General features: G+C 48.8%; 1 protein-coding gene across 1 annotated transcript in view; it reads left to right on the top strand.

The window, feature by feature from the left end:
• The first annotated feature begins 8506 nt into the window (after positions 1 to 8506).
• Positions 8507 to 20662, top strand: part of DKK3 (dickkopf WNT signaling pathway inhibitor 3) — a 46955-nt gene continuing 34799 nt past the window's right edge. The window contains exons 1-4 of the mRNA XM_079930704.1: positions 8507 to 8670; positions 9269 to 9515; positions 15721 to 15858; positions 18984 to 19067. Coding sequence (XP_079786830.1) covers positions 9303 to 9515; positions 15721 to 15858; positions 18984 to 19067 — 435 coding nt within the window. The 5' untranslated portion in view covers positions 8507 to 8670; positions 9269 to 9302. The remainder of the gene's footprint in view (positions 8671 to 9268; positions 9516 to 15720; positions 15859 to 18983; positions 19068 to 20662) is intronic.

Raw genomic sequence — 20662 nt, forward strand, 5'->3', positions numbered from 1 at the left:
ATTAAGCAAATAGACCCATTCCAAGTGTCTGCTTTAGATCAAGAAGGAACACACAGAGAGTGACAGCGACAGAGGGATAAAAATGAGAAGACACAATTTTAGCAGTAGCTATCCATATTGCTCCAATTTCCCTTGCTAACAGTGGGACTTTGGACAAGTCCCTTCATCTGTCTCTTACTCACATATCATCAGGGAGCTGGATGGAAATCATATTGCAGGAAGGGATGTGCCGACTGTGAGGGAGAAAAGAAAAAGAGTTTAAAATGTAAGAGCCTCAGCTGCGGGACCTAAGCGTGGATGGGAGCATGTTCTGGGTACTGTTTATGATGTGAACTTCTGACCCAGCCATGCTGGCGGCACTGTGCACCGAGGCAGATAAAAGGTTTGCCTGCGTAAACAGAGAAGAGCTGTCTGCCCAAGACCCTCCATAACCCTTCGTGGTCTGAGCAAAATTTCCATGGACACTCCCCTCACCCAGCCTCCCCTACAGCCCCAGCTGAGCGCACACAAAGGAAGCTCTGTTCCCTGCTCGCTTTGCAAGAGCTTTGCTGGCTGGTGATCATATCATAATAGCTCACATTCACTGATGCTTGCTAAGTGCCAGGCGCTTTGCTGAGTGCCTGTCAGGCTAACATCAGTCCCATGAGGTAGATGCAGGTCCTGTCCTCCTTTTCGAGATGAGGAAAGTGGGGCTCAGAGACGTGGAGAGACTTGTCCCAGTCACCTGTGGAGAGTAACGCAGAACTGGGGCTGTTCCTGGGCCCCTGCCCTTTACGATGACACAGCAATGCCTTCAAAAGAGAAAGTAGTTTAAAGATGAGAAAACGAGTTTAGAGAGAGAAATTAGATCATCCAAGATTATAAATCTAGAAGGTAGCAAAACCATGACTGGAACACAGTTCCTTTCCCCACATCACGATGCCCCGACTGCAGACTTCTTTGATATTCCTGACCAAGGACAGAGTGTTTCCTGAGAGGTGCCCCCTCCCCTGCAAGCTGCCTGAGCACACGCTGCAGAGCACTTCAAAGTCCAGATCCAGGAGTTCCACACACCTGCTTGGATCCCTGGCTCGGACCTTGGGCAAGTTACTTTATCTCTTTTTCCCCCCCATTTTCTTTTAATGTAGGTGTAATTTGCGTACATTACATTCAGAGCTTTTAGTGGACAGTTCTACCAGTTTTGACGAATGCATAACGGTGTTGTGTGTCTACCACCATTATCAAGGTATAGAATCCCCCAAAGGTCCCTGTGCCCCTTTACAGTCAACACCTCCCTGCATCCCAGCCTCTGGCAACCAACGATCTGTTTGTAGTTCCTATGGTTCTGCTTTCTTCTAGAATATCATATAAATGGAATCGGCGTATAGCCTTTTGAGCCCGGCTTCTTTCACTTGGTCTAATGCATTCGAGATGCGTTTGTTTTGTGCATATAAGTAGTTCATTCCTTTTTGCTGCTGACCAGCAAGGATATTAATGTAGCAAAACCCAACAGCGGCCAGCCCACTGGAGACACCCGGCTATGCCATTGAGCTCTTCACCCATTAAGCTTTGACTCATTATCTTCAAGATGGTGCAACTATTTTGGAGACGGTGGTAGTGGAGGCAACTGGAAACCAGAACTGAATCACAGATGTGCAAACACATCTCTTAGGGACTTCCCAGATTATCTTAGTGACAGCAGGTGTGGGCTAAGAGCCCTGTGGTTTGGGCACTAATGTGCCCGTAAGCTAGAGAATCCTGGGATATTCAGGTCATGGAAGTTAGGATCAGAGCCAGAACCCAAACTCAGGACTATCCAGCTCCAGGTCCAGCCTTCTTTCCACTCTCTAGCAGCTTCCAACCACATCCAGAGGGAAGCAAGTGCTACTGGCCATTGCCCAGGTCAGGGGAGAAGCTGACGGCATGAGAGGAGAGCTTTTGGGTGAGGCTTGATGAAAAGGGAATCTTCAGCAAGGACAGTTCTAGAAGGTACCCTGAGGAGCCCTCTCTCATATGTCCGAATCAGCAGCTCTAAAGGGTACTCAGGCATCTGTACTGTTTAGTAAGCTTCCCAGCTGATTCTGTGATGGAGCCAGCATTGAAAGTCGCTCCAGGGAAGAAATAAACGCACCATTTTGACCTGAAGCAATGGAGAGAATTGGGTAGAAACAGATTTCTAGATAGTCTTCCTCTATGGTTGCCTAATAAGATCAATTCTTCTGTCTTCCTCTTTTGGTGCTGGCTCCACCGAAATTCTCTTGCTCCTTAGTCATCACCCACTTCAGATACACATGTAAGGATACACAGAGCACACGAATCCACCTGCTAAACAGCAAAGCAAGACAGCCAGGCTCGGGGCTCATCCCTCCGGGGCTGCGTTCCAAGGGTGATGGCCGGGAATATGGTCCTCTGGGTCTCTTTTGTTCACCCACCCGCAGAAACCTGGCAAATTAAATGTATGTTTTGGATATTCAGTGGCTGTTACTCATGGAAAATCTGAATCCATGTGAACACTCTCCAAGGCCAGATGGAGTTTCCATTCAGAAAAATCTTGGCACCGATATCCTCAGAACAATGACAGCTTCCAGGCAGGAGCTGGGAAGCCTCAGTGTAACTGGTGGCTGGCACTGTGGGTCAGAGCGGCTAACAAAGGAGAGGCGGCCCCTGGCTGACATTTCCCTGTCCCGTTGGGCCTGGTGGCCCTCTATTTCTAATTCATGCATCTCCTCTAATGCAAACCTTCCTTGATGAGGATTGCCTTGTTAAAATATAGGCAGCCCGACCCCAGACATTTAAGGCAGCTTGGTAGCCAGCCACAGAAAGTTGTGAAACCTAGCTGCAACAAAAAGGGAAGTATATGAGAAGAATCCCAAAACATCTCACAGGGTCTGAGGGCGGATGGGGCAGCTACTGGCTTTCAAACTCATGAAAGACTAAAACCCGGAACCAGAATGACATCATGGGGTGAGGCAGCCCCTCTCTTCCCATCACCCTCTCTCTCAAGCTTACAGGATCTCATTTCTCTAAATGTGTCTCTCCCTCAATCTCTCTCTCTCTCTGACTTTCTCTATGTTGGCTTTTGTCCTCAAGCAGCTGAACAATGGTGTCTGCAGCCTCAAAATCCAGGAAAGAATCTGATGGGTCAAGCTTCAGACAGGTGTCCATCCTGGTCCAGTCAAAAGGGTGGGAGAGGTGGGTCACGCGTGAGGACGCCACAGGATCTCCCACTCCCACAGAGATGACTGGACCAGCGATGAATAATCCTATCCCACTATGGACGTTCTGAAAAGAATCAGCTTGTCTTTTCCTCTGTCTTACGGTCCTGGCCATTACCTGCTTACTTCTGTTTCTTTGTTCACTGTAGATTCCTGCGGGCAGGGAGCCCAGTCCCTATCAGGCTCGCATTCATTCAGGATTTCCTCATTGAGTGTGAACTCCCTGCAGACCGTCAGCAGGACAGGACAGGAGACGGTTGCAGGGCCAGGCATCCTGGGCAATCTCACGGGGCCTGCATTCCAGCAGGGAAAACAGCTACTAAATATTAAACAGATATTAAATAGCCATGCAGCTACATGATGTCTGAGCCAACTCTTCACATTTGTTTCCAAATTGTGTTCAGTGTAGTCTATCTGAGATGGAAGGGAAAGAAAAAAGAGAAATGTGTAATAAATCCTTCCTTGGTCTAATTAATTATTCTGAATGGTTCAACTTTAAATACTCGGTACACAATAGTCACCTATCCAGATTGAGTGCCTCCGACTCGTGGGTGTCTGAGGTTTCCTTGCTTGCAGACTGTTCCCTATCCTGGTGATGGCGGTGAGTTGGGGGATGGGTTGATAGATAAGCCCCACCCACCGCCCGGGGTCCTTACCTGACTCCAGTTCCCCCACCCTTCCACCCACCCCAGGAGTAAAGCTCCCAACCATTGGAGCACACAGAAGGGCATTTTATGAAGAGAAATGCCCCTCCATTTGGGTCTGGTGTGGACCCTCCACTCCCCCCTCTCACCTCACGGCAACGGGGGCCACTGCTGGGCCTTGGGGAAGAGAGCATTTCCGCCAAGAACAGATCCAAGAAAAGTCTGTTTGGCTCTTAGAGGTGTTTTGTTTGGGTTTGGTTTTTGGGGGGTGCAGGATAGGGCTTGGGAGGAGCTTGCCTTTTGCTTTTTTCTTTTGTTTCAATTTATTCACAAACTATTTCAAATATACAGAAAATAATACAACAGACACACGCATATGCCCACGTGTAGTTAATCAACTGCAGCATTAAACTGATGTGAATCGTTGGACACTGTTGCTTCAACATTCCTCCACGCTGCTACATTCTCTCTCTTTTTTTTTTTTTACATTCTCTTTCTTAAAGAAATAAAATGTTACAAATGTGACTGAAGACCTTCTCCATCTCTTCCCCCACCTTTTACCTCACAGGCAGCCTGCCTATTTCTGTAAATTTTTTTTTTTTACTATATTTGTAGCATCCATAAACAATAGATAGTTGTTTTGTGTTTTTAAAATAAGCACAAATAGCATTCTGTGCATCTCATTTTGCAAATTGCCGCATTTGTCTTTTGAAATTTATCCACGTTGTTGCCTAGAAATATTGGTCCATTCCTTTAACTGTTGTATTCTATTGTTTGTAGAAACCTGTTCACCCATTCTTCTGCTGAAGACGCTAAAAAGTGTTTTCAAGCACATGGCCATGAGTATCTGTGGGGTGGACAGCTAGACCTGAAATTGCTGTGTGGGTGCTGACTTTGTAGGTAATTTCTAGCAGGTGACAACGTCTCTGTTGCCACTTCCTCAACCCTGAAATGAGACTCCAATAGAGAAAATGTGAGGACTTAGACTTTTAAAATAATTCCAAGAAGTGTTTCCAAACACCCTAAAAGCAAAAAACAATGTCCCTGATGGATATAGAGCTTAGATTGTGGCATTTTCGATAGTTCCTTACCCTAAAGATGATTGCTCTGGACAGCCTTTGACAACTCTGCCTGCTCTCTGTGCCCCTAGGCCCGTCCGCTCACAGTGATCATCCAGACTGCTACCCTTTCTTAAGTCAGGCCCCCAAAGCACAGGGCTCGTCCACTCCAGCCCCTAAGCTTCTAGGAGCCCAGAACATGTGCGGTCTGGCTGGGGCCCATCTCTGCAGCTGCCTCAGTGCTTTTCCTGCCTCAAGGTGGTGATGGGATTGGATGAAGCTGGGCAGGGGGAGCCCTTATATTTGAGGACTGTAGATTTTCTTACCTTTCTTGTCTCTTTTCCCTTTTATCTCTTTCTTTTTTGCTAGTTTCACTTAATCATGGCACTATTGATATATTCATACCTTTCAGAGTACAAAATTTAGACCCCATAGGAGAAAACACATAGCCCTTCACCTGTCACTTGGGAGCAGCTCAAATTTTTCTTTTTTTTAAAAGTTCATTCTGAAAGTCAAGAACTCCAGACTGCAGGGCAAAAGATATAAGATAGAAGACAAGTCTTATTCAGGGAAATTCCCAGTGTCTTAAGCCAGCAACGGGGAGGAATGGAAGACCATGGTTTGTTCTATATATCTGCACCACTGCAACTCTTTTCTTGGGTCCAAAGTGTGCCCTCGGGCTGGAGTCTCCATTCTGCTCTAGTTTCTTCCTAGTGTGTGTGCCTGGTGGGGAACCTGGAGAGTCAGTTCCAGGCTCTTTGCACAGGATCGGCCACCCTCAGAAAGCTAATGAAGAGCTGAGCCAGGCTGCACGGGATGCTGGGGGGGTCAGGGGGCTTTCCCTGGATGTTTAGGAGGGCTTAACCCGGAGGCCCAGAAATTGAAGAGAACATGGCTAGAAGCCACATCTTGGTGATAAACAGTGATTTGAAGACGTCTGCAAAGAAAGGCAGTCATGAGAAGGAAAGCTAAGAGCACTGGTTTTAGAGTCAGCCACACGTGGAGTCTAGTTCCAGACCAACTGTTCACTTGCTGTCTGGGCAGAGGGTATAACTTCTCTGAGTTTCCAGGCAACTCACTATAGATTTGGGCTGTGCACAGTGCCCGATGCCAAGAAGGCCGCCAATATCCTTTCTTCCCGACTGACACTCTGCTGTGGACTCAGCTGGATGGACATGACAAAGAGGCCATGGTCCCTGTAGGGGAGGAAAATTGTCTCCCCAACCCTCTTAGAGTCCCCGGCTGGGCCTAAGAATTAAACTGACATAAGACGGTAACAGAAGAAAAGCACCCACATTTTATTAAAATTTTACATGTACATGGGAGACTTCACAGGTCAATGCAGACTTGAGGAGGTGACCCAGAGCAGAAAGCTTCTGTACCTTTTAGACGAAGAAATGATAGATTTGTGAAGAAATGACAAGGCAAAGGGGGTTGGACTAGGGACAGTGAATTGTGGGGAGGTGACTGGGAGTGGTATGGTGAAAAAACTAAGATAAGGGTTATTTTAGTAAGTATGTGTTTGTACAGATCCGTTTTGGCATTGACTTCCTCTCTGGTGATAAGGATGTTCTCTTCCTGGTACAGGGAGGGCACCTCTCTCATGAAAAATTTTATGGCCTTTTTGAAGGTAGAAAAGGGCAGGTCAGAGAGCCCTTCCTACATCTGCTGTTTCTCAAGTGCCTTCAGTTCAAAATAATCAATATGCCAAAGTGGTATATTTTGGGATGGCATGCCCTGAACTCCCTCCCCCAAACGCATATTTTCCAAGTGGTCACCTGCAGAAATTGCTCATCAGATGCTCCCAAGTCATCATCCCAAGTCATCTCATACTTCCTGGCCAGAGGCGTTTGGCAGTGAAGGGTGAAGCCTCTGGAGCCAGATTCCTTGGTTCAAATCCCAGTTCAACCACTTATGAGCTATGTGGTCTTAGGAAAGTTTCCTGATTTGTGAGATGGGAATAAAAGTAGTAGTACCAACCTCAGAGGTTGTTTGAGAATTAAATGAGTTAATACTTGTTCCCGGCACATTGTGAGTTCTCATAATGTTACTGCTATATTGATATATCATTAGCAATTGATATAATGACCAGCCCATCCATTTCTCAGGGACCAAGTGTGTCTTATAACTGAGGCCCTGGTGACACAATGGTGAGCAAGTCAGTCCCTGCCTCCTAGGAGTTCGAGGTCTCTGGGGAAAATGGGCCAGTGACTAGAGAGACCGTGGCAAGTCAGGGCTGCCATGGGGAAGCACGTGGTGCTGGGGGTGCCTAGAGGAGAAATGGGATGGAGCAGGGACAGGTAACGAGAGACACTGAGTCTTGAAAGATGGGGTCAAGGGGAGGAGGGAGGGCTGTCCAGACAGAAAGAGTAACAGGAAAAAATAGGAGGAGTTTTGACAAATAAAACACAGGTTTATTCAAAAATTATGTGAGTGCTCCCTGTTCTAGGTACTAGGGAGACTGCTGTGAATAGACAAAGTTCTGCTCTCACTACGATAGCTGACATTTATACCCCACTTTTTGCCTGCCCCACACCTACCTGCGTACATTATACTTGTTACCTACGAGGTACCTTACTACTTGTCAACTGAATTAAAAACAGACAACACGAGAGCTGTGAGTTTCAGTTTTCTTTGGGGACTTAGTGAGGACTGTAGCCCGTGAGACAGCCTCTCAGAAAGCTCTGTGGAACTGTTCCAAAGAGGTAAGGGGGAAGGTCAGTAGATCTGTGATTTTGGCAAAGGGGGTACATGCAACCAAGCACACATCTCGATAGAAAGTTGCTGCTGGTCATGAGGAACAGATGTGTTAATGAATGGTTTTAGTGCTTTTCTAAGTATGGGATGATACAAGAGTTTGGGTTCATCAAATTTTCTCCTGAAGGCCTGTTCTGCCAATTTCCCCAGAGCACAGAGTGCCTCATTCCTGATCTCTGCCCTGAACTCCTTTCAGGGGGTGTTGAAGGTCTGTGACTGCAGTGGCTAGTGACTTCGTTCTTGTAGAACCAGATGGCGAGCAACGTTTTTTAGTTGTCCTCCTATAACCTCCATTTTACATTTGGGCTACATGGAGAGCAGACGAATCTGCTAACTTGGCCAGATTGGTAAACTCCTAAGGAGCAGAGCTGGGATTGACACCAGGCAGTCTGGCTGCAGTGTCTGGTCTTAACCACTCTGCTATGCCGCCCTTAAGGAACTTGCTGACATTCTCGGGACCTACTGCGGGAGTTAGGAGTGGGTTTTCTTGGCTGGAGTACTGAAACAACCACGGCAGACAGATTAAGGCCAGCTTGTGATGGGCCTTGAACGCCAGGCTAAGGGGCTTGGATTTTATCTTGCCTGCTGGGTAGAGGATGGCTTGGAAAAGGCAAGGTGGGACCCAGAAAAAACACCTTCCCCTCGCCTCCCGTAAACTGTGGCAAGAATCTGGGCCAGAGACGACAATGGACTGGGATGCCGCGGGGCAACGTGATGAACAGACCGCGACAGCTTCCGGTAGAGCCGGGCGCCGGCGGCAGAGGAGGCCAGCCTGGGGCGGGAGGTCGCCGGCGCCCGGGCCGGCCATTGGCGGCGGGCTGGGCCGCGGCCCCTCCCGCGGGGCGGGGCGGGCGGGGCGAGCTCTGCGGGCTCGCCAGGGTAGCAGCGCTGCAGCATCCTCGCCGAGCTCCCCGCACCCGCGGCCCGCGCAGCGCGCCGCTCCCGCTCCGCAGTCCCGAGGCAGCCCCTGGCGAGGCCTGGAAAGTCCAGCCCGGAGCACAGCTCGGTCCAGTCGGGGTGGGTGAAGGGCGGCGGCGGGGAAGGGAGGTGGCTCATCTCGGTAGCTCCCGGGTGGGGGAGGGACTGGGCTCAGGACTTGGTTCCGACCCGGGCGATGGGGAGGGGGCGGTGATGAGCTGTTCTCTGACCACCCAAGATGGGGGCTCGGGTAAGGATGGGGTGGGAGTGGGGTCGCGGCACCAGAGCTGTGCTCTGACCTGGTCGAGGAGGGAACAGGGCTCAAACCCAGGACCAAGCCGGGGTGGGGGGCTGGTGGGGAGGGCGGTGAGGGGAGAGGGTTGTAAGCTTGGCGGCACCCGGGTTCTGTTGCTCGCGGGAGGGGCTATCACTGGGGGCGGGGGCAGAGCACAGCCTGTGCCGGAGGATGCGCCAGGGGGTACGCAGGGGATTCGGGCGCGGGGCTGGAGCGGGTGGGGGTCTTCCCTGTGCGAGGTAGCTGCGTCCAGAGGGGACTCGGCCTCCTCCCATCTGGGAGTGGGTGCGGGAAGCGGGGCGCCGGGGGCGGGCCCGGCTCGTAGTGCCAGAGGCGGCGGGGGCGGGCGGCGCGGGCCAGAGGGTGGTCGGCGCGCCTCTGACAGCGTTCTGGCACGCGCAGGCGGCGGCGCGGCGGCTGCGGGCGCTGAGCCGAGATGCGATGGCTGGCGGGCACCCTGCTGTGCCTGCTGCTGGCGGCGGCGGTCCCCACGGCCCCCGCGCCAGCTCCGACAGTGACCCCGGCTTCGTTCGAGCCCGGCCCGGCTCTCAGCTACCCGCAGGAGGAGGCCACTCTCAACGAGATGTTCCGCGAGGTTGAGGAACTGATGGAGGACACGCAGCACAAACTGCGCAGCGCGGTGGAGGAGGTGAGTGCGCCCGAAGGGCCCGCGCTCCGGGGAAGCGCGAGGCTGGCGACAGCGGGGGCTGGGGAAGCAGTGGTACGAGCGCTGGCCAGGGTCCTCAGGTCCGCTAAAGGGCTGGGCAGGGCGGGCAGCAGATTCCGAGTTATCTGAAGGCAGCGCGGGGTGATCCCAACTCCCGCCTCGTTCTGCCTTCCTGCCAAAAGCTCTGGATCTGAGTCTGTCCAGCCAGAGACTCCGGCCGGACCTGCCCATGGGCAGCGGAGGGTCACCACCTGCCTGCAGGCTGCCGGCCATCACCTTGCAATTATCTTCAGGTGTGCAGCTGGCCTTATCCTGTCCTCAGCGGAGGCTTGCAAGGCCCCTGGTATTCCAGCGCTGTGGTTTTGCTGAGGAAGCTCCAGGCATCTCAAGTCCCAGCTTGTCTGGGCCTTGAGCTTGTGCCATCTTCCCGAGAGACAGTTGGGGTGTCATGTGGGGACAAAGAGCCCTGAGCTTTGCTGGTAATCTGTCTGGGCTTCCCCAGTGCCATGTGGGGCAGAGAAGGAAACTGGGAGTCCTAAATCCCAGCAATGTCAGTTGTCAGAGGGTGGTGGGTGAGAGGAGGAGAAGCTGTGTGAAGGGCAACCTCCCACCCCACCCCAAGAGTGCTTTGGAGTCAGTCCTGGGCTCAGGGCCCTCTTCTGCCATTCACTAGCAGGTGGCATTGCCAGATCCCTTAACATCCTGTACCTCAGTGTCCCGTGAGAATTAAATCCACGATATGTGTAGCACCTGGCGTATAATAGATGCGCAATATATAGCAGCTGTTAGTTATCAGATACCAGATACCTTGGGAAAACTTTGCTTGGCTTCTTCCTTCCATTGCCTCCCAGGTCCAAACACTATGGATGGCATCCTCTATGGTGGGCATGCAAGCATCACCAGGGTTGCCTGGACAGGAGGTGCAGCTGGCCCACCTCTCCCAGCCAGGGGACCCTGCTGCCTGGGGTGGGTAGGCATGGCCCCTCTTGGGCCTGCCTCTGCTGCAGCCTGTCTTTGGAGAGAAGCCAGCCATACAGTGAAGGAGTCAGTGAGGGACCAGATGTCTAGGCTGGAAGGTCAGGTGCCTCCACATCCCTGCTTCTCTGCACTGCATTTGGACAAAGTCTCCAAAGCTGGCTCTGGTCTACCAGGAGAGGTGGCTTTCTCCTCCCACCCCGGTGTGGTTTGGGTTAGTTCCCCTTCCTGCCCACAACAGTCAGCCTGGTGGACCCTGGACACTGGTGAAGGGGACACTGGATTGGGAGGCGGTTGCATGGGCAGCTGTATCTGAACATCCACTGGACAGGCCAGATTCTAAAACCTGTGGCCTTCCTGTTTCCTGAGAAAGCGAAAGAATCATGACATGGAACAATGAAAGGCGCCGAAGCATCAGAGGCCCCAGTGTCTTTTCACTCTGCACCTTCAAATTGAACTGAGCTCACAATCCTTCTGGTTCTAGAGCAGGTCATTTGCTTCCCTCCTGCCCATGGATTCCCACTGAGCCTGACCAGGTCACCTGCGTGTTTTCATTCAGTGTGAACTTGCCCATGCAGCATGGTCCTCTGCCGGCAGCCCCTGGTGAGGGGGGATGAGGGAGCGGCAGGGCCCCTTCAGTCTCTTCATTGATGAGAGCAGTTTGCGGCCAGCGGGACGTTGTGGTGGTGCTGACTCCGAGGGAGCTGGCCACGTTGCCTCTGCCTGGGCCCCAGCCTTCCTCCTCCAGACATGGCTCTGCCTGACTTCTGCAGTTTGCCACCGGGGGAGACATGGGCTGGCACCTCTACCCCGCTCAGTGGGAACCAACCTTCCTTCTCTCATCCCAGCTCTGCCGCTTACGAGTGATGGGATCCAGGCTCTGAAATGGAGGAAATGTCCATTTCCCCTCGGGGGTAATGGGGAGAATTAAATGAGAGGATGTAAGTAAAGCAAGTTTTCTGGTCGTCTAAAATGGGTTAAGTAGGGACTTCCCTGGTAGTCCGGTGGTTAGGACTTGGTGCTTTCACTGCCGTGGTCCGTGGGCCCGTGGCCCCGGGTTCTATCCCTGGTCGAGGAACTAAGCTGCTCCGCGAGCTGCGCAGCACAGCCAAAAAATAAAATAAAATAAAAATGAGGTTAAGTAAAATTGAGGCAATATAAGTTGCCCCCTCGTGTGGTTGTCAGGACTATGGGAAATTGTTGGTTCTCAATAAATAATGGCTCTCATTATCATCATATTAATAACAGTAGTAGGAATGATAACAAAAGAACCACAAGTGTCTGATATAGATTCACAATAGATTATGGCTGTTAGTATTAAGTTTTTAAAAGAGACTGCCAGAAAGCCTCTCAAATCTCATAAACATAAGATAGTTGCTGTTTACTTACTGTCCCAGAGAAGAGCCAAAAAGGACACGAGGCCGGATGCATTAATTGTTTACATAGTTTACAGAGTTGCATCACGAATCTGCTTTCAGGTAACTCCCTGACATTTAAAATATTCCAGCTGACTCAGCTGCTGATTTCTCTTAAGGGAAAAAGGTTAACTCTGCTTGTAGGATCATTATTGAGGGGAAGCAAATCTTCCAATGGTTCAGTCTGGGCTGTTCCTGTTTTCCTGTTTAATTATTCTGTATGTTACTGATAAAAGTATTGTGAGGATAAAACCATTCCCCGCCCCTCCATTGCCACATCTGTAACTGGCATATTTTAGAATGTTCTTACCACCTCACCTATTCCTAGGAAGAATCCCAATACCAAGCCTGAATTTCTCTCTCCAGTTTTTCTTACTCTGCTCCTTTAACAGACACGCAGATTCAACCAATTGTAGGTGCCATTTTAAACAATATTCACTTTCCGCCTCTGTGAAACAAGTCCTGTTGCTTCAGGCTTAAGTTTCTCTTGCGAGTGGCAGTAATAGTTGTGGTTGAAATTTCCACTGTAAACTGTACTTTTAGCTTGTGGTGCTATGAAAGAGCTTTAGCTCATTCTGTTGAAATAACCACTGGTTGAGGGGGAGAAGGTTTTATATAAAGACTATCTGTTCAGCCCAGAGCAAATTCTAAATTTGGTAACTTGTCAATGATGTGCAAGCCAAACTGGAGGATTACCATTCCTATAGAAATTTTAAAAGCATTGAAACATTCCATTCTCCTTCCGGATTTAGTCCCTCTAGTATCTCCAGACTCCTGTTCTTTCCCAGCTATCCTTTCTATCACTAAACATCTCAGGATCTCTCACTTAAATTTAAGAAGCCTTTTTCTTAGTCTTAAATCTCCTGTCTTAGCTTCATCCATTTCTACTCCATTTTATTAGCAAACCCTTGGAACACATGTTATTTACTACCTGCCCTTTCCACTCCTACCCAGACATCCGCCGGCAAACTAGCTTCTTCTAAAACTGCTTTCTTAGACGACTACGTTATGCAAGTATTACACCTTTGCAGGGTGACAGATACTGTATTGTACCAAGCACTCAGATTTCATGATCCTTAATCGTTACATCTGCTCAACAAAGTAGAATCATCCCCATTTTACAAACAGGAAAGCTGAGGTTTAGAGATATTTGGTATCTTGCCCCCAGGTCACGTGGCTGCTTTGTGGCCGAGCTGGGACTTGCCCCTGCCCCCCATTACCTGACTCCAGAACCTGGGCACTTTCTACTGTGCTGCCTTCCGACGATGCTGCGGGCAACTTCTTGCCTAACCTAGTGGCCAGCGCTCAGTGGCTTGGTCCTTCTAGATTGATTTGGAGCCTTTACCACCTAGAAGGCCCCTCCCCAGATAAAACTTCTGACTCTCAGCCTGCTTGTAGCTAGTCCCCTGACTCCGTTCTTTTTCTTCTCTGGATTCTGTATGATCTCCCAACTAGTCTTCAGAACTTGCTGCAGCTCCCCATTGCTTGGTGCAAAGGTTCTTACCTGAGGGCGAGTAGAGGGGAGGGAATATCTCAGAATCATCTGGGAAGCTCATTGATATGTGGGGTCCCCCCTCCAGAAATTCTAATTCGGCAGGTCTGGAAGGGATCCAGATATGTATATATTTTTTAAAAGTTTGGACATGACTCTGAGGTGCCTCTCGGTTGAGAACCAGGCTAACATTGTCTGCATTAGAACTGCCCCTGGACTCACCTGTCAGTTTGTCTCTACTTCATTATCCATTATTTTATCCATTTAGGGTACAGCATGGACCCTCTGCCCTAGCCCATGACACACCATTCTCATCCAGGCTGCCAGTTTCGCCTCCTCTATGCTCCTCTCTATCCAAATCGTATCTGTTCTGTGAGACCAACCCAATCATGCCTCCTCTTCCACCTGGAAGCCTTTTTCTCTCTTCTTTGAACCCCTGACTCGCTTCTACAGACTGTCATAATCATCCTCAAACTGCCTTGTGTGGGGCTCTCCTATCTCCCCAGCAAAAGTATAAGCAGAATCACATACTAGGAAAGGCACATAATTTGGAGTCAGACTGACCCGAGTTCTAATCCGAGTTTTGCCACTTACTAAGAATGTGATAACCTTAGGCAGATTCCTTCCCTTTTTCAACCTCATTCTTTTCATCTGCAAAATGAGGGTAATAACACTTCCTCTTAACGGTTGCTGTGAATATTTAAGGAGGTATGGAAGGAGCTGGCGCAATGGCTCAGACATAGCTGATGCCCAAGCATGGAGGTGATGGTGATGACGGAGCCAGTGACCAGGGTTCAAACATGTGACGAGTTGTCTCAGGGTCAAACACAGCGGTTGCTGACCAAGTCCTTGGTTGGTTATCCGGTCCTTTATGCTGACCAGACTTTCTTCACACTTCTGGTGCAGTGTCTTTGTGCTACATTGAGACATGGGAATTCTTTCCCCATGTATACCCAGGTCAGCAAATCTGGATGGGAGAGAAAGGAAAAGAGGGGGGCCTCACGTAGTATGTAAGGGAATGGAGGACAGTGATTTTTAAAATAGAATCTTTTTTGAGGATTCCTTTAAAGGAATAAGAATAGCCCAGAGTCAAAGATTGCACTGTTGGAAAATAGCCAAGCACCAGTTACAACTTCTCTCTGTGTCTCTCATTTTAAATTCCTAGAGAGAGTGGCGGGTTGGCTCAGTTAGTCGATGACATGACCTCTGTTTGAGTCCAATCAACTGTGACTGGTCACACTGTCACCTGCCCACTCATCAGGACTGGGGCTGGAATTGAGTCCAGATTTAAGTTGACTGACATGTCTGGTATAGATGTCATGGAAGCTCATGATTTGTGGACAGTGGCCTGAGAAACGTGGCATCAGAAAAGGACACTTGTGCAAGAAGAGCCAGGAGGAGGGTGCGCCCCGGGAGCTAGTCACCTGACCCTCTACAGGGGTCCCTCTTGTACTTAGGGGGTGGGTGGGGAAGAGACATGGCTGTGGCGCCACCTGCAGTGGGGAAGGGGCTGTCCTAGGTTGGGTCCCCACCCCAACCTGGCCCTGCAACAAGGATCTGGGAGCAAATAATTCATTTGTGATGTGACCCCAGAAACACGAGGAGGAAGTGGGAAAGTGAGATGGAAAAGAAGAGAGGCAATAAAGGCTGTGCTGATGAGCAGGTTACTGCTAGGGACAACTAGGGCTCAATCCCCCTGGGGTCCTTGGAGAGAGACCGTCCCACTGAGGGGAGAGGGCACTGGGGTACTTACCCCCGTAGCCTGTCCTTCACTGGTTAAGGGTTGTCCCTGGAGTGCTCACTCCCTAACCCGTGGGGCCTGTGCAGACTGAGCACACTTCTGCAGCCAGAGAATGCTCTCGAAGAGAGACAGAGGTGGTTGTTGGCACATAAGGGAACAAATGCGGGTGACCTCCCGATTAGGCCACGGGGAGATGGGCGTGGCACCTAGAGCATCTATACAGGGGTCAAGACTGTTCAACAGAGGCATTCTCAAATCCCGACTCTGCCCTCCACTGAGAGTCTTGGGAAGTTATCTAGTCTTCCTGAGCCTCGGTTGCCCCACTTGTAAAGTGGGGCCGTTAACACCCACCTCACAGGGAGGTTGTGAGATGTAAGGCAATGATATACGTAGACATTTAGAACAACGTCTTGTTCTACTGGGTACTCAATTACTGGTACCTACTATCATCAGCACCACTGTAATTGCAGAGGAGGAAAAGAGAAGCGGTTCTTTTTTTCTCATGGACTCTGATTTGTATCAAGAGAAAACAATATTGCTCATTAAATCCATTGATTTAATTAGATGGAGGCAGAAGAGGCTGCTGCTAAAACGTCATCAGAAGTGAACCTGGCACGCTTACCTCCCAGCTATCACAATGAGACCAACACGGAAACCAAGGTTGGAAATAACACCATCCACGTCCACCGAGAAATTCACAAGGTAAGGATGGTCGTGGCCAGCACTTCCTCCTTTCCTCGTCGCCTGGTCCCATCAGAGGACTAAGGTCTTGTTTACATGTTTGATATACAAGCCAAAAAATACAAATGAGGATAGTAAAATACATGTTAAAAACCATAGGGAGTGAGGGAGCTATTTAAAGGGGGAAAGATATGTATCAAAAACATAAATTGCTTTTGTATTTAAGCAGCAAATTTAACTCTACTCTTCCCGCCAGTCCAATTGCAAAGGAATGTTCAGGGATTTTTATCGTTTGTCTCAAAGGAAGCAAACAAGTGTTTAGAGAGATACTTTCCTAGTATCGAATTTGAGGAATTTATTTCACAGGTTTTTTTTTTTTTTTTTTTTTTTTGCGGTACGCGGGCCTTTCACCGTTGTGGCCTCTCTGGCTGCGGAGCACAGGCTCCGGATGTGCAGGCTCAGCGGCCATGGCTCACGGGCCCAGCCACTCTGTGGCATGTGGGATCTTCCCGGACCGGGGCACGAACCCGTGTCCCCTGCATCAGCAGGCGGACTCTCAACCACTGCGCCACCAGGGAAGCCCTATTTCACAGGTTTTTATCCGTGTTTCAGTAGTGAGTTGAAATAGAGTTCATGCTGTAGTGAATAGATCTTCACCATTTCCTTAGGAGGACCGCAAATGTGGTAATACTCAGCCTTCAGAAGAAAAAGCCTCTATAGCCAGGAGATGAAATATTCTTTTGTTTGCTGGTTATCTATTCAAAATTCTACAGCAGAGTGTTTCCTAACCTACCACACATCTTAAGTGTCTCTTGGTCCAATATCTTGCACGAAGAGCAAGCGGTTTGTTCTCAGTCTGACTCGAGGAAGAAAATGTTGCAAACCTAGAGGAATGTGACATTAGCTTGCCCCTAGTGTGAGATGTCTCCCATATGAGTTTGGCAGGACTTTGGGAGCAAACCACTTGGCCTGTGTTCTCTCGAAGAGAGTCTGGTGTGCAGATGTTCAGGGTCATTGTTAGAGGCTGTAGAGTTGACCTTCTGTTGTGAGCATCAAGGACCTTGACCTCTGATCTCATCTCAATGCCTACATGCAAGGCCATGACAGCTCTCACAAAAGAGACCTGCTTTTGTTCAAGTGCCCAGGTAATGGGTTGAAACAACAGCACTTCTGTGCTATAGAGGATAAAGGGGTCCATTTTCATGGGCCATTGCCTTGACTATAAAGTAGCCTCTGTGTGGCTCTTCTGCTACATACTGATGGCCCAGCTCCGGAGTGTACCCCCCGCATAAATAAATGCTCCACCTGCGAAGCAGAATCCTTTCGCATTGCTTGTCTGAAGACTGGAGAATGTTTCCAAAAGTGATTGTTTTATTCTTGTCAAAACCAGTATTAAGTCATCCTTTCTGAGAATAATCAGCCAGTAGTTTCGGCTGCTTCTTATATTTTCTCCTTGTAGATATCAGAATACCCAAACGTGAGTCCTACCGGTAACTAGTGTGATTTTGAAAAACTTACTTCAATTTCATGACCCTCACTAACTGCGTTTAGCAAATAGGGATATCAACATCTACATTACGGTATTATGGGGGTCCAATAACTTAAAGTATGTGAGAGTCATTGTAAACTATGAAGTGCTATCCAGCAGCAAATTCTTCTTGTTGTTGTTCTTACAGTAAAGTTACGGTATCCGCACTGTGTAGTAGTTCTCTAGCGGGTTCCATGGAGCTCCTGTCCTGTGTGATGCTTTATAAAAGAAGGGCTCAGGGGTGAAACATGTTTGGAAAACATTGTACATATTTCTCTTCCTAGAGATACAAAAATGCACCTTACTATAATAAAGGCTCTGAGAAGTCCTGCAACCTATACATGTAGGACTGTACAATTAAAAAAAATATAACATTGGTTAATCCTGTAAAAATCTGGCATAAAGGAAGAAGACATCATCTCTTTGCCAGAGAGAGGAATTATTTAGATAAAAATAAAGTATGTTGATGAAGACATGATCCTTATCTCCTCAGAACTGGAATTAGAACTAGAATTTGATCCACTATTGCACATTAGCCTAAGAGTTTCCACTTTGTTTTGGCTGCAGACGCCTGTGACATTAGAGCTGGCAGGAACTTTAAAGATGACCTAGAAATGAGAAAACTGTGAATCAGAGAATAGAAATGATTTGTTCCAGGTTACATACTAGATGGTCATTGGTGTCTGAGGCAGGGCTCAAAGAACACAGGTCTCCTAGCTCCTGGGCGTCTTTCTGTCTTTATCACCAACACAGAGGTTTGACGTGGCCTTGGATCGGGTGGGAATAGCCTGGGTTCCACGTCAGGTTTCTAAGGCTCAGCTTTGAGGTGCCTGTTCCTGTTTACAGAAGGCAGGCAACGGATAGAGGAATACAGGGCCAGGCCTCCCATAGTACTTAAGCACTTTTTTGATGAAACAAAACAGTTCCCCAGAATCAGGAAGTGGGGCAGCTATAGCTAAAACCTGCTTCTTTCAATACCCAGACCTGTAGTTGAAAAGAAAGCTGACACTGAGTTTCAAGTAAATGAGCCCCAGGAATGATAAAAATAGCTAGCGCTGAATATTTGCGAGGTGACGGGCTGTGTGCTTTACATAGACCTCCTCGGCCCCATGCTGTAGGCTCTGTTACATCTCTTATCGCTGCACCGTCTGACGCTGCTGGTGGAGCTCAGAAAGAAAGGGGGACAGGACTCGCCTGGTGGTCCCGTGGTAAAGAATCTGCCTTCCAATGCAGGGGACGCAGGTTCAATCCCTGATTGGGGAGCTAAGATCCCACATGCTGCTGGGCAACTAAGCCTGCGTGCTGCAAACTACAGAGCCCACGCGTGCCACAACTAGAGAGAAAACCCACACGCCACAAATAGAGAGAAGCCCGCGTGCCGTAACGAAAGATCCCACATGCTGCAACTAAGACCCGAGGCAGCCAAAAAAATAAAGAAAATTTAAAAAATAAATATAAAAAAAAATGCATTTAAGAAGAGGGGAGGGAGTGGGCATTCTGTCTACTTTGACACGTGCTTCTGCTTCAGAAAATAGAAAACAGTAAAACAAAAAAACAACCTGTGGGATTTGTCCAGAATTCCTCCTATTTCACATTCACTGTACTTGTTCTCCTATAGATCACCAACAACCAGACTGGACAGATGGTCTTTTCAGAGACGGTCATTACGTCAATGGGCGATGAAGAAGGCAAAAGGAGCCACGTGAGTGGTCATCTTCCCCGTGCTCACACCCGAGGCACACACTCCTTTGCTGAGCCTGCCAGAGCTGGCCCAGACTTCAGAGTGGCTGCAGGAGGGAGCTGGCTCCCCTGCACCTCTCCTGTTTTCGTTTCTGCCAAGATTCCCCAATGCCTACATTTCTGGCCAGACAGCCGCAGTCTGGTAACAGGCTCTGCCTCCATATGCACTTTGCCTCAGAAATGGCAGGACACGTTCAATTCGGTTGTCATTTGCATGGCTGAGGCTCAGCCTTGGAAGGGGAACACTGAAGTATCGGGTGCATTGGTCAGGGTCCCTAGTAACAAGACCTGGTGCATCCGACCTGAAAATACCCTAAAACCTCTGGCATGACCCACGTCATTTATGATCCCAGCCCCGGTCTGGCAGTTTGAGAGCAAGAAAACCTTAAGTGGAACCCAGTGGCCCATTGGAAAGGTGTCCCCCTGCTCCAGGCTTCTCGCTGGGCCCCTTGTGATTGCACCCGCTACTCAGTGGCCTGTTGCTCAGTCCAAAGGTGGGCTGCTTTTTAGAGAATTATAGATTCTGAACATGGAGAGAGACATCATTTCACAGAAGAAAGGCCTGGCGTAGGTTGGGGGATGACCCAGGCCGAGTCACTGGTGTCCAGACTCCCAGACGAGAGGTGACTCAGCTGTACCTTATCTTCGCAAAGAGGTGGCTGGTTTCAGATGCAGAGGCCTGGTGAGGAGAGGACAAGGCAACTGCCATGTGACATGGGGCCTGCTCTATGGGGCCTGCGAGGGCCAGCCTCTCTGTGCCTAGGCACGTTATGCAAACTTCCCACTGCACGTTCTTCTCTGAGGTGTAGAACGCATCCCCAGCCTTCTGAGGGGATCCAGGATATTCCCTCACCCCTTGTGGCCTTAGCACAGGAAAAGAAGCAGTGTACCCATAATCATTAGGTGGTGTTGCTGTGGCTGGTAGTCGATGGGTCCTTTTTTTTTAAATATTTATTTACCCATTTATTTTTATTGAAGTATAGTTGATTTACAATGTTGTGTTAGTTTCTGTTGTACAGCAACGTGATTCAGTTATACGTATGCATATATATATTCTTTTTCATATTCTTTTCATTATGGTTTATTATAGTATATTGAATGTAGTTCCCTGTGCTATATAGTAGGACCTTGTTGTTTATCTATTTTATATATATTAGTTTGTATCTGCTAACCCCAAACTCCTAATTTATTCCTCTCCCAACCCTTTTCCCCCTTGGTAACCATAAGTTCGCTTTCTATGTCTGTGAGTGTGTTTCGTAAATAGGTTCGTTTGTGTCATGTTTTAGATTCCACGTGTAAGTGATATTATATAGTATTTGTCTTTCTCTTTCTCTTTATCACTTAGTGTGATAATCTCTAGTTGCATCTATGTTGCGGCAAATGGCATTATTTAATTCTTTTTTTATGGCTGAGTAGTATTCCGTTATGTATATGTACCACACCTTCTTTATCCATTTATCTGTCAGTGGACATTTAGGTTGCTTCTATGTCTTGGTTATTGTAAATAATGCTGCTATGAACACTGAGGTGCATGCATCTTTTCGAATTATAGTTTTC

This window comes from Stenella coeruleoalba, assembly GCF_951394435.1.
Source record: "Stenella coeruleoalba genome assembly, chromosome: 8".
Classification (NCBI taxonomy): Eukaryota; Metazoa; Chordata; class Mammalia; order Artiodactyla; family Delphinidae; genus Stenella; species Stenella coeruleoalba.